General features: G+C 44.7%; 1 protein-coding gene across 13 annotated transcripts in view; it reads right to left on the bottom strand.

Moving 5' to 3' along the window:
- Positions 1 to 14,250, bottom strand: part of LRRC20 (leucine rich repeat containing 20) — a 189,343-nt gene that overhangs the window by 66,194 nt on the left and 108,899 nt on the right. The window contains exon 5 of one of the 13 annotated variants that reach the window (XM_024108648.3): positions 11,272 to 13,849. The exons of the other annotated variants lie outside the window; for them this stretch is intronic. Within the exon in view, the coding sequence (XP_023964416.2) occupies positions 13,818 to 13,849 (32 nt within the window). The 3' untranslated portion in view covers positions 11,272 to 13,817. Of the gene's footprint in view, positions 1 to 11,271; positions 13,850 to 14,250 lie in introns of those variants that run through there. 13 annotated transcript variants of the gene reach the window in all.

Genomic DNA, 14,250 nt, shown 5'->3' with positions numbered 1-14,250 from the left:
AGGCACTGCAGCCCAGTACATGCTGTAAGATTCCTCCTTTTATTAATTTTTGCACTGAATCCATTTCATTGGGTTAATCCTCTAGGAAAATAACCTGCCAGAATCAGTCTGTTCACTTCATTTTATGCCCTGCAAAAATAAAAGGCTTTTCCTGAGTGGCAGAGCAACGATTCAGTCAGTAAATGCAGTGACAGTTTGAAGTTAGCTACAAAGTCGAGTGATGAACACTTCCTTAATTATGTGCAATGACACTGAAATAAATGCTTGGTTAAAGGGGCTGGAATGACAGCTCTTGGTATGAAGGTCTCTATTTTTGCAGAGCAGAGGGAACTGCCAAACTAATCACATCAATAGTCCATTTATTCTGTCCCCAACAGATGATACTAGATGATTCAGAGAATAATATAAAGCCTCCCTGACAGCCAATTAAATAATAACCTCCCTATCTGAGAAGTTTCTTCTTAACTCTAGGCTATCACAGGTGGTTTGTATCCTGAAGCATCAGGATCGGGGTCAGATTAAGCCCCCTTGTAGTAATAGCCATACCAGCCCTTCTCTAGTAGCTTCTGCAGATTTTAAACTTTTATTTAATAAAAAAAAAAGTAAATTTCTAACTCTTATGGCTGCAAAGATGGTCTGAACTGAGGCAGCACTGAAACTGCAGAGAGACACAACTGCTCTATGCCCTGTGGCCCTGCTGTTGCTATAAATAGACTATACATTCAATGTCTGCTATAAGAGTGAGACTTTTTGTGTGGAACCTTGTACTGTCATAATAAATAACAAATCTAATCCTGGAAAGTTCTGCTTTTCTATGGAAACTTGAATTCCTGACCTATTTATGTAAAAGGCTTTTATCACCGTCTGCAAGCAGGCAGCACTTATTTGCTCATGACATTTTCTTCTAAAAATCTGACTAGCTGGCACCCTGGATAATATGCTCAATGCTGGACTCTTGATTACTCTACTACTGGAAGATGAGTTGTAAAATTGGAAATATAAACCTGTTAGCAACACGTCAGAAAAAGCATCAAATGAAACACTCCATTGACTTCTTTGTAACAGAATGTCTTGAACATCAGGCAAAAGTAAAGTGGCTAGGTCTCAGAGATCTTCTTTATAAGATGTTATCCCATGCAGTTGGGGACTCAGACACAAAGTATAATCCACCTTATAAAAAGGTAACTCTGATTTATAAGACTTTTATCACCCAGTTCTACAAAACAATGCAAAAACAAAAAAAAAACACTAATAAAATCAAACAATTTCCAATCTCCTTCTAGGTTAACAGTTAGACATCCTATTTACATTACTGTTTTATGTTTTAAAGGAGAACACACACTGATTTGGCAAGGCACTTACACATGCTTAATTTTAAGCATATGATTAGTTTCACTGACTTAAAGTTAAGCACATGCCCAAGTGGTTTGCTGAATCAGGACCATATTCTCAAGAGTTAAAAAAACATGGTTCTGATTCTCCTTTCATAACTATTTAGCATTGGAACAATTTCCTTGAGTCCATTGCCCTCATCCTTTCCCCTCGCTCCCTCCCTTTCTCTGTTTGCATCTGCTGGCTGCCCTCTTATTAACTTGCCAAGTATTAAGCTTGTATCTATGCGTTGTAATGAACCTCCTCCATCTCACTGGACTTAGCACTTCCTCCTCCGGTGGTAGAGAGGCCTGGGGTAAATCAGCCCCCTTCTAGACAGTGTTTCTCTTTCCCCTCTGTGTTTACATATCAGTATTTTCAAGGCCTCAGTGCAAGCCTAAGAAGAAAGGAAACAAATTTACAAACACAAAACCAAAAGGGGATACCCCCTCACTGGGCAGGGGGTGTTCTGCTGTTGGCCCCAGGATATTAGTCCTTTCTTTAAACAGGCATTCAATTTTAGTTGTTTCCCCTATGAGGAGAGGGGGCAGCCTCTCATCCTGGAGAGGCCTATCTCCCTACTGCCACTAGCCATGCAGCAGCTTGTTTCTCCTCCCTCCCCCCAGAGGAGGGGGTTTTAAAAGGTCTCAGTCAGCCCTTAATTGGACTCAGGTGTCCCTAATTGACCTGAGGTAAACCCTTCTCAGCTTGTAGGCAAAATGGCCATTACCATTCTAGGGCTAACACACCATTTGAGGAGCAGTGGGTGCTGTCCGGGGTTCTCTGCTCAGTGTCCCCTTCAGGTTCCCTACTTCTGACCCTTTGACCCTCACACCTGTCCTTGCTTTCTTTTTTGTTGTCCCTTATACTTATTTGAGTTCCAGGCTCAGTAGCTCCTCCCCTTAGGCTGGGGGAGGAGCCTTTAGCTGCGGGCAGGCACAAGCCTGCCCACTTCCCAGAACCCAATAGGACCACCCTCTTGCAGCCGTCCAGCCTGACTTTGTCACACCACAGACTAGTATAATCCTATTCTTTCTCCTTTCATTTTCTCAAGTCCAACATTTGTTGTATGACAAGCAAAAATATTCAAGTGCAATTAAATTTTGTCATTCACAGTAAGTGTAAGTTGGATGCACAGTATTTATTCCGTCTGTGGTTCAGAATATACACAAGGAAAGTAGCAATGTTCAGTGATCATTATTTCAAAGTAACACCAAGGATACTATTTCATACAAATCTGTCCTTTTGCCATCACTGGCTTGACTCCTCTCACCTACACCAAAATGACACCAGTTTAACTACACTGGCTTCATGAAGTGACTCCTAATTCTGATTTACACCAGTGCAAATGAGAGCAGAATCAAGTCTTATTTTTCCATTTGTTCAGACAAATAAAGGGCCAGGTTCTGCTGGTTTAAATTAGGAGTCACTCCACTCAAACCACCTTTTCCCCAACAGCAGCAATCTGTCCTGTGATTTGTGATCAGCAGGCAGTATACCCAGACTTATGAAAATCCTGTTTGCAGCATTCCAGAGAGCAGGAGAGTGGGAGTAAATCATTACATGTATGCATGTGCCTCTGTTTCAAAACAGAGTAAGGCTGATCACAGTTCTTTTGGTGGGCTAGTGTCCTGCCAGTGTCCATTGACAAGAGACAGAACATGAAGGCTTGGCAATTTAATGACCAGCTTGAATGCCAGTTTGAATGTTTTCTCTTCCCTGGATGGGGGAAGGGCAGAATTAGGTTGACCAGACAGTAAATGTGAAAAATCAGGACAGGGGTGGGAGGTAATAGGAGCCTATATAAGAAAAAGATCCAAAAATCGGGACTGTCCATATAAAATCAGGACATCTGGTCACCCTAGGCAGGATCAATATTTGTCTTAAGTAGGATCACTGCTTGGGTTGGAGAACTCTGGATACAAGCTGTAGGAAGTGGAGCGGGTGATTCAGTAGGGTGGTTTCTTTCTCTCCAAGTCAGTACTAACCAATCCCTCATCATGGTCTGGTGTGGACTTTTTTTGAACCATGTAGACTTAATCTATGCAAGTATCACCAGATAATAAGCAATGTGTTTTTTACTAACACTAAAGAATGTTTCCAATTCCATTTTAACTCAGAATCCAGGGAATTTGAAAAAGGAAGGAACCTGACACTGTATGAAACGAAAAGAAGCAGAATATTTTATCTAAGAAACATTCCTTGTGTTCCTGAGATTTCTTTCAGATTAAAAGAATGCCAAGACCCCAGGGAAAGCAAGACCTGTCAAGTGATGAAGCTTTAGCTTGATGCACTTCTGCAAATCACTGTAGGGTTTAACCATGCATTATATAGGCAGCTGATTCACTCAACTCCAATGAACCAAAGGCACTTTCACATCTCTCTCACCTTCTGCATTTGTATGGATTAGCTAATTACAAAAGACCCTTCCAAGTGTTTGAAAAACAAATACCAAACCAACAAAGCGAGCAATGAAAAGCTAAGGCTTCTTACGTCCTTTGATCTATGTTTGACATGTTTCATGACAATGCTGCTGTCAGTGATAATTCTTTGCAGCAGCAGAAGGGACTCAAACATTCTTAGAGTACAGGGTGCACCATTAGTTAAATTTAACTGGAAACATGAATAGGTCCATATTCTACACCAGGGGTCAGCAACCTTTCAGAAGCGGTGTGCCGAGTCTTCATTTATTCACTGTAATTCAAGGTTTCGCATGCCAGTAATACATTTTAACATTTTTAGAAGGTCTCTTTCTATAAGTCTACAATATATAATTAAACTATTGTTGTATATAAGTAAAGTAAATAAGGTTTTTAAAATGTTTAAGAAACTTCATTTAAAATTAAATTAAAATACAAAGACCCCCAGACCGGTGGCCGGGACCCGGGCAGTGTGAGTGCCACTGAAAATCAGCTCGCATGCCGCCTTCAGCACACGTGCCATAGGTTGCCTACCCCTGTTCTACACTGAGAAAAGTGGTAGACTCACTCCTTCATTCAGCCTATAAAGATTTCTCCCCCATTGCTGAGTACTCCATCTCAGCTAGACAGTAGAGCCCCAGGTTAACACTAGAAACTTTTGCTGGTATAGCAATGTTGGTCAGGGTCTGATTTTGTTATGATGTTTATATACCAGCAAAAGCCCTACCACAGATGAAGTTAAACTGGCATCAAAGTGCTTTTGCTGGTATAATTTTTTTGCTCAGATCTGGTCTACACTTTCAAGTTTTGCCAGCATAGCTATGTCGGTTCAGAGTATGAAAAAACCATACATCTAACCAACATAGCTATGGCAGCAAAGGCCCTAATGTCAGAAAAATCCTTTTGCTGCTACAGCTTATTTTGTTTAGGGAACTTGTTTGCTGGTATAAGCTGGATCTCCACTAGGATTGTTTGCCAGTATAGCTATACACAAACTCTTTCTACTTAACTATGGATTAGTCTTAAGTCTGAAATGTAATGACATTTGGACAGGAAGACACATTATAATTTTTTTAAGGAGTCTGGGCGACAGCTGCTGCAGGGTAATGTGTAACCCTTTCAGTTTGGTATGATCTGCATTTGTATCTATTTTAGGTTTACACTGAAAAAGTCCAAGATTTCAACCCATTCCCTGGTGGATATTTGCCCATATCACACAATAACATTATATTTTACATGTTCTAAGTGCTGTACAAACACTTAGCCACTAACTGTTTGTGGTGCATTCACACCCTAAGGCCCAGAACGGGCCCATTTTGCTAGGCACTGTGCAAAACACAGGAAGACACAAATCCCTGCCCTGAAGAGTTTATAATCTAGTTTGAAACAACAAGATGCAACACATGAGTGTAACAAGCAATGGGGGAAAGAGGATAGTTGGGAGGGCGGAGGAGGGTGTCACGATTGCTGCACTAGCTGCATCTCTGTTCCCTCTTCTAGCCTCTCTGAGTTCCCCTCTTCAGATGTTGGGTCTCATGTATGCCTTTACCTTTTCTGGGGTGTAATCCCACAATTGTCCCAGTGTCAGACCAGTTCCCAGCCTATGGTACCCGATGCATCAACCATAATATGATTATTCTGCATCAACTCCAGCATCTGTTTCTTCATACCCCTATCCTTTTCCAAGCTCTTCCTTGTCAATTCTCTGTTCTTCTCCTTCATTAAGGAGACCTTCCCTCCATCTGTTTTCTTATCCCTCTTCTGGACTGCAGACATGAGGTCCCTAAGCTTGGAGATAAGATGTTTTCCACCTTACTTCCACTTTGTATAGAACCCCTGTACCAATCCATGGTTGGTGGTGGACTAGGAAGGTAGTGGGGCTGAGTGAAGCAGAGGGTTAGTTAGTAATGGCATGTGCACCTGTGCAAGCCAGTAGTGGGCTGGGGCCCTGGGGAGAGTGGGTGGATAAGGTCGGCAGGGGTGGCAGCGGTCAGGTTCATAATTGCACATGCATCTCTGAAGACCATCTGTACTTTGGAGGATGTTACCCCTGAGGCATATTGCCAAAAGGCAGAGAAAGCCAATGGGCAGACCAGCAAGATATGCAGTGCTGCTATTCACCAGAATGGTCCCCCCAGACCAGTCTGTAGGAGTGGAAGGACTACCCTGTTTATACACAAGGCCCCAAGAAGGCTACATTGCCTTGCATCATTTGTGTCTAAATGCAGCAATACCTTTATCTTAATTTTTTTTAATGACATCTATAGATCAGCACAAAGTGCACTGCAAAATAAATAGATTTTTGCAGGGATTGTTGTGAACCCAAGAGATTAACAGTGCTGAGGCCAGGCCAACACTCAAAAGTTAGATTGACCCAGCTATGTGGCTAAAGGGTGTGAAAAATCCACACCACTGAGTGATGCAGTTAAGTCATCCTAACCCCAGCGTAGACTGCTCTCGGTCGATGGCAGAATTTTTCCATTGATCTAACTACGCCGATGGGCAGGGCCGGCTCAAACATTTTTGCTGCCCCAAGCAGCAAAAAAAAGTGCCGCCCCGCTGTAACACCCCCCCCCCCCCACCGAGTGCTGTGCCGCTGAAACCCCCCTGCCGAGTGCCGTGCCGCTGAACACCGCCTGCCCCCCACCGAGCGCTGCGCTGCTGAACCCCCCCGCGCGGAGCGCTGCCGAACACCCCCCACCGAAAACCCCGCCGAGCGCCGTGCTGCCGAACAGCCCCCGCCCCCCCCGCCGCACTGCCGAACACCCCCCGCCCCCGTGAGCGCCGCTGAAACCCCCGCCGAGCGCCGCGCCGCCGAAACCCCCACCAAACACCTCTGCCCCCCGCGGAGCGCTGCACTGCTGAAGCCCACCCCCTGTGGAGCACCGCGCCGCCAAACACCCCCCGCGGAGTGCCGCGCTGCTGAACCCCTCCCCGCGGAGCGCCGCGCCGCCGAACCCCCCCCCCCCCGCCGAGTACCGCCGAACCCCTCCCCGCGGAGCGCCGCGGGAACCCCCCCCCGCTGAGCCGCACTGCCCCCCACCACCCCAAGATTGGCTGCCCCTTACCAGGAGCCGCCCCAAGCACGTGCTTGGTTGCCTGGTGCCTGGAGCCAACCCTGCCGATGGGAGAATCCCTCACATTGCTGTAGTGACCATCTATATTGAAATCCATATTGAAACAGCTGTGCTGCTGTAGCGTTTCAAGTGTAGACAAGCCCTGAGAGTCTGACTGAAAATATCCATGAACGCTTTATAATCATGATGCATTTTGAAATGTCTCACTTTGGGAAATATACTTCCTAAATGCTAAGGTAGCTAACAGCTCAGGGAATTGCTCAAACTGTGAAGCAAAATATGTGTATTACCTTTTCTCTGCCAGTAGCTGCTGTTTCAATAAACATGTCTGCACAACAATGTATTTGATTTTTAACCCCTATGGTGCTGCTAGCTTGAGTGTGGATGGGATGGGATGGGGAAGAGGGGGCAGCGGGGAGCATTGGTCATCCAGGGGAGAGAGAGAGAGAGAGAGAGAGAGAAAGAATGCTAAGCAGCACAGGAAATTGGGTGTGGGGGTGGCAGTTTGGCTGATACCTGTGGGATTTCATATTTCAGAGAAATAACATCAGTGAAGATTAAATTCTCTGCAGTGGGAACCATTTTGAGCATGTGGAAGGGTGGGCATGGAGAAATAAAAGCCAAGAAGGCTCAGAGAGGCTCCCAGTTCACATCTGTCCAAGTCGACAGTGGCATTGGGGTCCCCAGAACAAAAGTTGTTTCTACTCCCCTATGCAGTTGTACTGCAGCAAAGCATGTAATACTGGCAGGAGAGGTCTTCTCCCCAGCATTCTCATGCTGGGTGTTTGCCTCGGTTCTGGGACCAACCCCCAACATTCTCTCCCCCTCAGGCTCTTGCATAGAGAAGACATCCTGACTTTCTGGGAATCTCCTCCATCCTTGAATCCTGTTGGGGCTCAAGGGCCACGACCTCTTGGATGCAATCGATGCTCTCCAGGAAATACTTGGGTTTGGTAGTAGCCTCCTTGGCCATAATCCAGTCCAGCTCACAATAGTAGGGGCAGGAACTTGCAGTATTGCCAGTGGTCTTGGTGCTGTCCTTGTTTTTTTTACAATTCTGCCAGAGCGCCTTTCCTTTGCTGCACCACTGCAACTTGTCTGGGGAGTGACCCATCTCTGTCAGCAGCTTTGATATACCCTGTTATATCTTGGCATTCTAGTGGGTGCTTTTAAGGCAGGATTGGACTGTCTCTCCAGGGCCAGCTCCAGGCACCAGCGCAGCAAGCAGGTGCTTGAGGCAGCCAACGGAGAGGGGCGGCACGTCTGGCTTTTCGGCAGCAGGTCCCCTCTGACTCTCTCCGAGGGAAGGATCTGCCATCGAATTGCTGCCAAAGAACGAACAGCTTTTTCTTTTCCTTCCCCTCCCCCCTCCCCCCTTTGAAGCGGCAAAAACACTGGAGCCAGCCCTGGTCTCCTCTTCCCAGATCTCAAGGGGATTCAAGATCTCTGCATGGCTCCATGCAGAAACATGAGATATGGCTGTTATAATGCTGAGAAGGATATCTGACTTCAGGAACATGTACTCACAAATGCGGGATACCTAGGTGCATGCCCAGCATTTAAATGGGGAGATAATATCCAGTCAATAGGGCCCCAGAGCAACAGAAGGCATACAGGTAAACAGACAGGTCAATCCAGCTGTGAGACAACGGGGTGCGAGATAGCAGTCAGAGGACTGCCAGAAGTGAAAAAGTTAATCTGAAATACAAATGCATCCACGCAAAGCTTTTTTCTAGACTAACTCAGCTCAAAATGGATTTAATCCGCTTCCATAGCAGACTATCCAATTCACAGACAGTCACCAGATAATTGGTGCTGTCCAAGGGTGATGTCGTGGTCGGAGTCTGCTATAGACCACCAGACCAGGGGGATGAGGTGGACGAGGCTTTCTTCTGGCAACTAGCAGAAGTTGCTAGATCGCAGGCCCTGGTTCTCATGGGAGACTTTAATCACCCTGATATCTGCTGGGAGAGCAATACAGCACTGCACAGACAATCCAGGAAGTTTTTGGAAAGTGTAGGGGACAATTTCCTGGTGCAAGTGCTGGAGGAACCAACTAGGGGCAGAGCTTTTCTTGACCTGCTGCTCACAAACAGGGAAGAATTAGTAGGGGAAGCAAAAGTGGATGGGAACCTGGGAGGCAGTGACCATTAGATGGTCGAGTTCAGGATCCTGACACAAGGAAGAAAGGAGAGCAGTAGAATACGGACCCTGGACTTCAGAAAAGCAGACTTTGACTCCCTCAGGGAACAGATGGGCAGGATCCCCTGGGAGAATAACATGAAGGGCAAAGGGGTCCAGGAGAGCTGGCTGTATTTTAAAGAATCCTTATTGCGGTTGCAGGAACAAACCATCCCGATGTGTAGAAAGAATAGTAAATATGGCAGGCGACCAGCTTGGCTAAACAGTGAAATTCTTGCTGATCTTAAACGCAAAAGAGAAGCTTACAAGAAGTGGAAGATTGGACAAATGACCAGCGAGGAGTATAAAAATATTGCTCAGGCATGCAGGAGTGAAATCAGGAAGGCCAAATCACACTTGGAGTTGCAGCTAGCAAGAGATGTTAAGAGTAACAAGAAGGGTTTCTTCAGGTATGTTAGCAACAAGAAGAAAGTCAAGGAAACAGTGGGCCCCTTACTGAATGAGGGAGGCAACCTAGTGACCGAGGATGTGGAAAAAGCTAATGTACTCAATGATTTTTTTGCCTCTGTCTTCAAGAACAAGGTCAGCTCCCAGACTACTGCACTGAGCAGCACAGTATGGGGAGAAGGTGACCAGCCCTCTGTGGAGAAAGAAGTGGTTCGGGACTATTTAGAAAAAATGGACGTGCACAAGTCCATGGGGCCAGATGTGCTGCATCCGAGGGTGCTAAAGGAGTTGGCGGATGAGATTGCAGAGCCATTAGCCATTATTTTTGAAAACTCATGGCGATCGGGGGAGGTCCCGGATGACTGGAAAAAGGCTAATGTAGTGCCCATCTTTAAAAAAGGGAAGAAAGAGGATCCGAGGAACTACAGGCCAGTCAGCCTCACCTCAGTCCCTGGAAAAATCATGGAGCAGGTCCTCAAGGAATCAATTATGAAACACTTAGAGGAGAGGAAAGTGATCAGGAACAGTCAGCATGGATTCACCAAGGGCAAGTCGTGCCTGACTAACCTAATTGCCTTCTATGATGAGATAACTGGCTCTGTGGATGAGGGGAAAGCAGTGGATGTGTTATTCCTTGACTTTAGCAAAGCTTTTGATACGGTCTCCCACAGTATTCTTGCCGCCAAGTTAAAGAAGTATGGGCTGGATGAATGGACTGTAAGGTGGATAGAAAGCTGGCTAGATCGTCGGGCTCAACGGGTAGTGATCAATGGCTCCATGTCTAGTTGGCAGCCAGTTTCAAGCGGAGTGCCCCAAGGGTCGGTCCTGGGGCCGGTTTTGTTTAATATCTTTATTAATGATCTGGAGGATGGTGTAGACTGCACTCTCAGCAAGTTTGCAGATGACACTAAACTGGGAGGCATGATAGATACACTAGAGGGTAGGGATGGGATACAGAGGGACCTAGAAAAATTAGAGGATTGGGCCAAAAAAAACCTGATGAGGTTCAACAAGGACAAGTGCAGAGTCCTGCACTTAGGATGGAAGAATCCCATCCTCTGTTACAGACCAGGGACCGAATGGCTGGGTAGCAGTTCTGCAGAAAAGGACCTGGGGTACAGTGGACGAGAAGCTGGATATGAGTCAACAGTGTGCTCTTGTTGCCAAGAAGGCTAACGGCATTTGGGGCTGTATAAGTAGGGGCATTGCCAGCAGATCGAGGAACGTGATTGTTCCCCTTTATTCGACATTGGTGAGGCCTCATCTGGAATACTGTGTCCAGTTTTGGGCCCCAAACTACAAGAAGGATGTGGAAAAATTGGAAAGAGTCCAGCGGAGGGCAACAAAAATTATTAGGGGGCTGCAGCACATGACTTATGAGGAGAGGCTGAGGGAACTGGGATTGTTTAGTCTCCAGAAGAGAAGAATGAGGGGGGATTTAATAGCTGCTTTCAACTACCTGAGGGGGGGGGTTCCAAAGAGGATGGAGCTCGGCTGTTCTCAGTGGTGGCAGATGACGGAACAAGGAGCAATGGTCTCAAGTTGCAGTGCGGGAGGTCTAGGTTGGATATTAAGAAAAACTTTTTCACTAGGAGGGTGGTGAAGCACTGGAATGCGTTACCTAGGGAGGTGGTGGAGTCTTCTTCTTTGGAGGTTTTTAAGGCCCGGCTTGACAAAGCCATGGCTGGGATGATTTAGTTGGGAATTGGTCCTGCTTTGAGCAGGGGGTTGAACTAGATGACCTCCTGAGGTCCCTTCCAACCCTGATATTCTATGATTCTATGATAATTAAAAAAAAATGTATCATTTGGACACAAGGCAGTTTAATGTGAAAAAACAACAAAACCTTCCCTCTACACAAACCCTTAGTTTTCTGGTGTGCCAGCTAACTTAAAGCATAGTGAAATAAACCAGAACTCTTAGTTAAAGTTGAATAGGTTTCCAACCTTCTTTTAAATTGTGTTTTCACACAACAAATCTCATACTGCCAAAAACATTACTCAAACCATATACAATTTTCTTTAAAAAAAATAGACTTCTGCTATTTCTTCTTGTATTATTGCAGCAGAGTACGTACATATAAGAAAGCTCACATGAAAAAATGAATTTCTGATGTGAGAAGTGTGGAAAATAACTCTGAAGGGATTCAGAACTTGGCACCATTATCACACTCTGAATCTGAGTCAAACAAGCAACAAGGAAAAAAACCTCTGCAATGATCTTTTTCCCTCCTATAATTGGTAGGAGGGGGAGGAGGAAGGAGTTATTCTCTTGCCTTTCTTTCTTATAAGTAATTTCAGACATTGTCTCCCACCATCCCCTTTCAAAACATGCTTCTCTTTAGCAGCTATTTATGTATCAGGGGAAGCTTTTAATTGGCTTACTGTCTGGCCAGCAGCCTAAATACTCTAACTGGGCCAATTATCAGTGCCTTATAGTGTACAATTGATCCTTCCTTCCCAGAGAGGTTTTGTCTAGTGTGATCAAATGAAAAGGGTATTATCTTTTACCCAGTCTCTCTTGCTCTGTGCTACCTTACCGGAGCGACCAGCAAAGGATTTTATTGGGTCAAAGCTAAAATCCAATTAAAATAAACCACGTGCAAAACATGGGGGGAAACAAAGCATAAACTGTAATTTTCGCTATCCATCTTAACTGCCTTGCATAGAGCACATGTCCTAACAGAAACCTACTGATTAATTTTGTTACAGACAGGCTCAGTGAAATGGCAGGTTTCTAGCATCCCTTGCACTTATTGTAAGGTATCCTATCTAGGCTGCTTACTTGTGAAGATTTCAAGGCAGAAAAAGCCGATTGTCTGAAAACAATTGAACTTACTGGCTCCCTGGCCAGGTTGGATGTTCATCTAATATAGTGAGTTATCACAGGACGCTAGGGCTTGCCAGAAAGAAAGAAAAGCTTTAAGAAACTGCACATCACATGATTAGCTGCACTGCTGAGAGATCACTAAACTGAGTTGCTCCCTGTTCCTCTTCCCAGAGACTCCACATTCTTATTAGACCCAGAGATGATAGGACAATTGGAGCTTCTCAATGCTTCTCCTTATCTGGCTGCAGAGATTGTAATTGGAGAACATTTAGCACAATTGAGCACAAAAAGGCATTGAAGCTGGGAGACTGCGCATATGTGAAAATGAAGTCTGGCATGTTTAAAGGCACAGATTCATTTAGCAACATGTAACTGGGGTAATTTACTTCAGCAGAAGATCCTTGAAGTTATAGCTCTTTGATAGGTGAAGTGTGGAGCACAGGACCACTCCTCAGGGCTACAAGTGTTTTTAATCAGTTACAAATGCCACCTAGTTAATTTGACCTGAAGAAGAGCTCTCCGTAAGCTTGAACGCTTGTCTCTCTCACCAGCAGAAATTGGTCCAATAGAAGATATTACCTCATGCACCTTGTCTACTTAGTTAATTAATTTCTTTATTTCTCCATCATGGCTCAGTATTTATTACTATATAAGTTTAATGTGCTGTGAGGAGTCAGAGAGACAATATATAACAGAATCTGCTCTTACATAATGCCCTTTAATGCAGAGCATCACCAGACACTTCGTAGAGGGAGTCCAGTCATTCTCTGGAGGGCTCACAGAGCCATCAGTTTCCCCATTTTATTCTACCTCGAAGACCTCAAGTTATAGCAACTTTCACTCCAACAGAGGGGCCGGCAGTGGCTTGCTCCAGAACTCATCAAAGTCACTCCTTGTCAAAAGGGACAGTGAGGGAGAAAATCCTATCTCCCCATTCCAGGGCTGACAGAAAATAGGGAAATCTTCAGAACACTGTGGCAAAACGAAAAGGGAGGAAAGACATTAAGATGACGTTTTTCAAAGCTGCCTAGGGGATTTGGATACCAATTAGGAATTGGCTATCCGTGTCCCTTAAGTGGCTTTGAAAATCTAAACCTAAAAATCTCAGTGGAGCCACTTGTGGAAGGAGGTGAGAAATGCAGGTGAAACAAAGAAGGATTTGGCAAAAAAGGAAAAGGTTGTTAAGTGAAAAGAGAAATGTTCTAGGCTGAATTATGTACATACAAGAGTTATGTGAGGACTGCCGTTAAATGATATTTCCCAGCAGGATAGGCAGTTTGAGGGGAAAAATTACTTTGCCGTTTGATAGTACTGGAAATCAAACTGTCAAAGCTGTTGTAAGGTACATTCCACAATGCTGATTTATTTTAATAAATTTAACAGCTTGTTCAACCACCCTTACGTTAACACTTAAAAAAATAGGACGTTTCTTAAGCAACTTGAAAGTCAGTAGTTTCCATTGCCTTCTACACCCTCCTTTTCTCTGTAGCTGGAGAAGGTGTCCCAACATTTTTTCTGATGTAGCATGGGATCATGCAGTAGGGAAAATGTTGAGAACCATTGCTACAAAGAAAACAAAAATGGTACATCAAATTTTGGCCTACTATGAACTCTTTAATGCTGAAAGCCTTTAGACTTAGAAGTGCTGGTACACACAATAAATATGAAACAGAATAGTATTAAACTGATAACTCTAAGTTATACCATTCCATTCAGTTGAACTGTCCAGCTTTAAAAGGAGTCGCTGTGAGTTGTAGTGATATCTTTGTCATTTATCACAAAGTCCTCTGCCAGTAAATCAGATCTTTGTTATTAAGCTTTCATCTGCTTCTGTTGCTTATGCATAGAGCCAGTTACCTTAACTAGCTCAAACATAATATAAGCCGGGACAGCTCCGTGTCTAATTTCAATAGATGCATGTGCTTTTACTGTGTCTGTATTTGGCCCATAATCCTCTGTATGTG

The sequence above is a fragment of the Chrysemys picta genome, chromosome 7 (genome assembly GCF_011386835.1).
Source record: "Chrysemys picta bellii isolate R12L10 chromosome 7, ASM1138683v2, whole genome shotgun sequence".
Lineage (NCBI taxonomy): Eukaryota > Metazoa > Chordata > Testudines > Emydidae > Chrysemys > Chrysemys picta.
Note: the sequence above shows the minus strand (reverse complement) of the source record. Positions and strands in the feature narration are given on the sequence as shown.